Source organism: Branchiostoma belcheri, unplaced genomic scaffold (assembly GCF_001625305.1).
Source record: "Branchiostoma belcheri isolate BF01 breed outbred unplaced genomic scaffold, Haploidv18h27 scaffold100, whole genome shotgun sequence".
Lineage (NCBI taxonomy): Eukaryota > Metazoa > Chordata > Leptocardii > Amphioxiformes > Branchiostomatidae > Branchiostoma > Branchiostoma belcheri.
The window spans coordinates 764,106-768,313 of NW_017802381.1; the positions used below are offsets into that span (position 1 = coordinate 764,106).

At 44.2% G+C, this 4,208-nt stretch overlaps 2 protein-coding genes across 2 annotated transcripts in view; both read left to right on the forward strand.

The window, feature by feature from the left end:
• LOC109473256 overlaps nucleotides 1–1,493 on the forward strand; it is a 1,832-nt gene extending 339 nt beyond the window's left edge. Inside the window, exons 2-5 of the mRNA XM_019773135.1 lie at nucleotides 6–64; nucleotides 558–669; nucleotides 982–1,095; nucleotides 1,259–1,493. Of these exons, the coding sequence (XP_019628694.1) occupies nucleotides 6–64; nucleotides 558–669; nucleotides 982–1,095; nucleotides 1,259–1,479 (506 nt within the window). The 3' untranslated portion in view covers nucleotides 1,480–1,493. The remainder of the gene's footprint in view (nucleotides 1–5; nucleotides 65–557; nucleotides 670–981; nucleotides 1,096–1,258) is intronic.
• A 193-nt stretch (nucleotides 1,494–1,686) lies between these two features.
• The window catches only part of LOC109473265 (acidic proline-rich protein PRP25-like), a 2,650-nt gene continuing 128 nt past the window's right edge, over nucleotides 1,687–4,208 (forward strand). Inside the window, exons 1-4 of the mRNA XM_019773144.1 lie at nucleotides 1,687–1,885; nucleotides 2,202–2,315; nucleotides 2,635–2,793; nucleotides 3,754–4,191. Coding sequence (XP_019628703.1) covers nucleotides 1,687–1,885; nucleotides 2,202–2,315; nucleotides 2,635–2,793; nucleotides 3,754–4,191 — 910 coding nt within the window. The remainder of the gene's footprint in view (nucleotides 1,886–2,201; nucleotides 2,316–2,634; nucleotides 2,794–3,753; nucleotides 4,192–4,208) is intronic.

Here is a 4,208-nt window from a genome sequence, read left to right on the forward strand (position 1 = left end):
TTCAGACAGTACGGTCTGGAGGTTACAGTGCAAAAACTTCACCGCGCCTAGCGGAAGCGTCAGAGTAAGTTTTGATAAGTAAGGCCATGTTGATTTGATTATATGGAGGGCATCGGTTTAGCTTAGAAAATATTTTTCTTGTTGTTCTTAGATGAACATGAAAGAATAGCTGGATCGTCCCGTGAATGCTTTCTCAAGCTAAACTGCAACTCTATGGTGAACATAGTTTACAAGATCTGTCTTGTCGTACTTGAACCGTTCAGAAAAATAAATAATAAGCTAAAGCCATGTGTAAATACATGTCGTTGTCGTAAGTACTGCTCTATGAATGGTTTGTGCTGTGCTATGTGCCATTGAAAGGTTGTCACGGTATCAACCAAGGTAAAGAAACGCGAAAACGCGACGGCTAGTGACACTAGACCATGGAGATGTACAATGATAACTATATATCGGAAAAGTTATTTAAACAGGATACGAGTACAATAGGTTAGTTGTAACACCAGGAAACATGGTATATGTTTAATGCTTCATGGACTTTGTTCTCAAACGACCGATAGGGAAATGCTGGCACCAACATCATCGGCGTGAAGCGCGGGAAACTGAACGGAACTTCAGACGACAAGATCGTGGCTGTGGGGGCGCATTACGACACCGTGTCCAACTCTCCAGGTAACAGGCAAATAAGTACCAAATTTGTCACTGGCCCCTCTTAGTCATGGCAGTTTTGCAAAAATACTTCGATTTGGATTCTCGAAATTGTTTCTAACTAAAATGTAGAGTGCAGCGTAGTTCCCATCATTAAGGATTTGTGAGCCATAAAAAAAAAGAAAAATACAAACCACTCCAGTTCTATAGGAATGTCCACGGTTGCAAAGTTAATAACTTCTTCTTTCTCTATTTTAATGTTTCTTGTCCCCGTTCCTGGTGTTTTATAATTAGTTCCCACTGAAAGACTTGTTTGAATTTGAAACCGTTTTGCAGGTGTTAATGACGATGGATCCGGCATGGCGGCCATGTTGGAAATCGCCAGGGTGATGACGTCATCTAACGAGCAGAACTTCACCACCATATTTGTGGCGTTTGACCACGAAGAAAGTTTGTTGATTAATATAATATTATTCATTTCTTGAGCATGGGCATCAGTTTAATGTTAAACGAAAAGTGGTAACTGGAAACGATTATTATCTTTGTAACTTTCCGTCACCAAATACATGTAAGATACATGATATGAATTTGTTCCTATTTCTTTTTAATTCAGATGCACCCCCCGCTCGTGTTGCTATCGGTACTCCATGTGAAACACCTCGGGGGTCAGACGACTTCGTCTGCTCCTGGCTCCTCCCTTTCCTCCGGTCTTCAGGACGTCCAGAATTCCAGGGAATCTTCATGTTGGAGACCATCATGAACTATGACCCACAACCGAACGTCCAAACAGTTCCTCAACCCCTAGCCTTCCCAAATGTGCGTATACGTATATAAAGTTATGTCATGTTCTATCATCCCAAGGACCGTATGTGCCCTAGCTTCATCATACCAAATATATCACCAGCAAATGTAACATGGCTCAATCACCTCCGCGTGAGCGAAGATATTACTCTCTGTATGTATGTCTGTGTGTGTGTTTGTCTGTGTTTCTAAATCATTCCACATATGCAAGTTATCATTATTGTCCTCGCTAATGGATCAATGTGTACTGTACACTCCCTGCAGATGTTCCCAAGTGTTCACCAAGAGTTGGTTGACTTGAATTTCTGGGGAGGTTTTCTGCTTTTGATCCACAAGCCGAACGAGACTGCGATGGTGTCCGCGTTTCAACACACCTGGGAGGAGAGGTCGAAATCTCCCGTGGCCGCTCCCGCCTTGAACATCAATGTTCCAGTGTCCGGTACGGAATGTTTTAGTGGCTACTGGACAGTATAGAATTGGCCAGGTTAGGCAGTATCCGCGCGCCATCGTAAGTTTGGCTGGTGAAAAAATATAACAATGCACGAAAAAGAGACGTCAAAAATAAACCAAAACCTGAATCTATCTTGTACAGTAGACAATACGATGTATTCTGATACATTTTGTGTATTATACTTGCTGTTTTTCTTGCGACTTTGCGAACACATCATAATGTTATCCACCGAAGAAGTGCTTTATGCTATACGACTATCAACTTTTTTTGAAGGTTAGTTTAGCCGTATTTTTTTTCTTGATAGGCAAACCAGATCAGCAGACGACTGAGACGTACTACGAATTCCTGGGCAGAAGCGACTGCTTGGCATTCTGGGTCCGAGACCCCTACTTCCGGTGCATCTTTGTGACAGACACAGGTTTGTAGATTTCATTCGAGAGCTTTTTTCCCCAAAGGTAACTAGGCAGCTGCATACTTTTTATGTCAACATCCACTATCCCACATTAAGAATCATTATGAGATAAGGTTGCTTCGGAAAAGGGTGTAGCCGTTAACCCCTGTACTTAATAAAGAACCCAACACACGTGTCGAGAATCCTAGTGTGCTTCGCTGAAAGTTCGTAAACAAACACCATCCATGGCCATAAACTACGGAAAAATCAGGACGAACTACTCTGACCAACTCTGTTATTGCCCAACACACTCGAGTGGTCATACGTTATGTTACTGTCCCCTCAGCTAATTACCGAGGAACCATGCGGCAGTGTTACCACAGCCCATGTGACGACGTCACCAGCATCACTGACGACAAGTTGACCTTCCTGGCCAAGGTCACGGACTCTGTACTGCAGACGACCATGAAGCTGGCTCAAGTCAACCTGGAGTCTTCCTCATCAGGTGAGCACTGAGGATATCATTACTGAAACTTAACACGGAATGTCATCTGTGTGGTAGTTACATGTTTAAAGTTAAAACTTTTGGTCCAACACAAAAAATTCTCTCACCTAGAGCTTTCGACCAGTCACTCTGGTCTTCCTCAGTAGACTGACCCAGTGAGGCTTGTCACGTGGCGCGCGCGAATGCCGAAATCAAATCAGGAAAAGAATAAAATGTGAAGATCGCAGGCGATCTCACCCCATTGAGGGGCCGAAATTGCAGGGGGGGGGGGCTAGATCGCTGTGACACCGGCCGTCTTGGGCCCTTCAAGGGCATAGACCACTATTTCCAGCCCCCATTGGAACACATAAAACATATAAGAAGTGAGCTGTCAAAAATCACCTATTTGAGTGCTCATCTATTGCAAACTCATATTGACAGGGTAGTCCGACCTCCAAGTTGTCCACTTAGTCCAAAAATCTCATATTTTAACCAGCGAAAATAAGTACGATCCATGGAAACACTGAGATCATGACCTCTGACCCCCTTGTACACCACAAAAAAAAAACATGGTGTTGTTTTTAGATCTGTACTAGGCAGCCAAAACAAGTCTATAAGCCAGCTTTTTTTAAACAAAAAATAACTCTCCAGCTGGACAAAGCGACCAATCATCCACACATACCAGAAAAAAGGATGTTTTCAGTTGGCTTAAATACGCTCATGAAAGGAGGCTCAGAATGGGCCTTCTGGGCAGGCGCAAAACCTTTGTCCTCAGTCTACCCTATCAATTGATAGGGTAGACTTTCGGGGGGAAAGAACGCCCGAATCTGGCGATTTTTAGATTTGTCGACCTTCCTGTGATTGAAATATTCGTCGACTGTGTGACGCCGGTTTTAAGTAGACACGATGTTTGGTCAAGGACGTTATACTTGTAGAATGTCCTTGGTTTGGTTGACGAGTCCGTTTTTTTTTAAATTCCAGATGCAACTCAGCAAACTAGTCAGGTACCCACATCAACTACTACTCGGTACACTGCGGACCAGACGACACAACGGCCAACGCTTCCAGGAACAACTGCTTCTCAGAACACCCCTAACCAGGAAGCACAAGGGCCAACTCTTCCAGGAACAACTGCTTCTCAGAACACCCCTAACCAGGAAGCACAAGGGCCAACTCTTCCAGGAACAACTGCTTCTCAGAACACCCCTAACCAGGAAGCACAAGGGCCAACTCTTCCAGGAACAACTGCTTCTCAGAACACCCCTAACCAGGAAGCACAAGGGCCAACTCTTCCAGGAACAACTGCTTCTCAGAACACCCCTAACCAGGAAGCACAAGGGCCAACTCTTCCAGAAACAACTGCTTATCAGAACACCACTAACCAGGGAGCACAAGGGCCAACTCTTCCAGGAAACAACTGCTTATCAGAACACCAC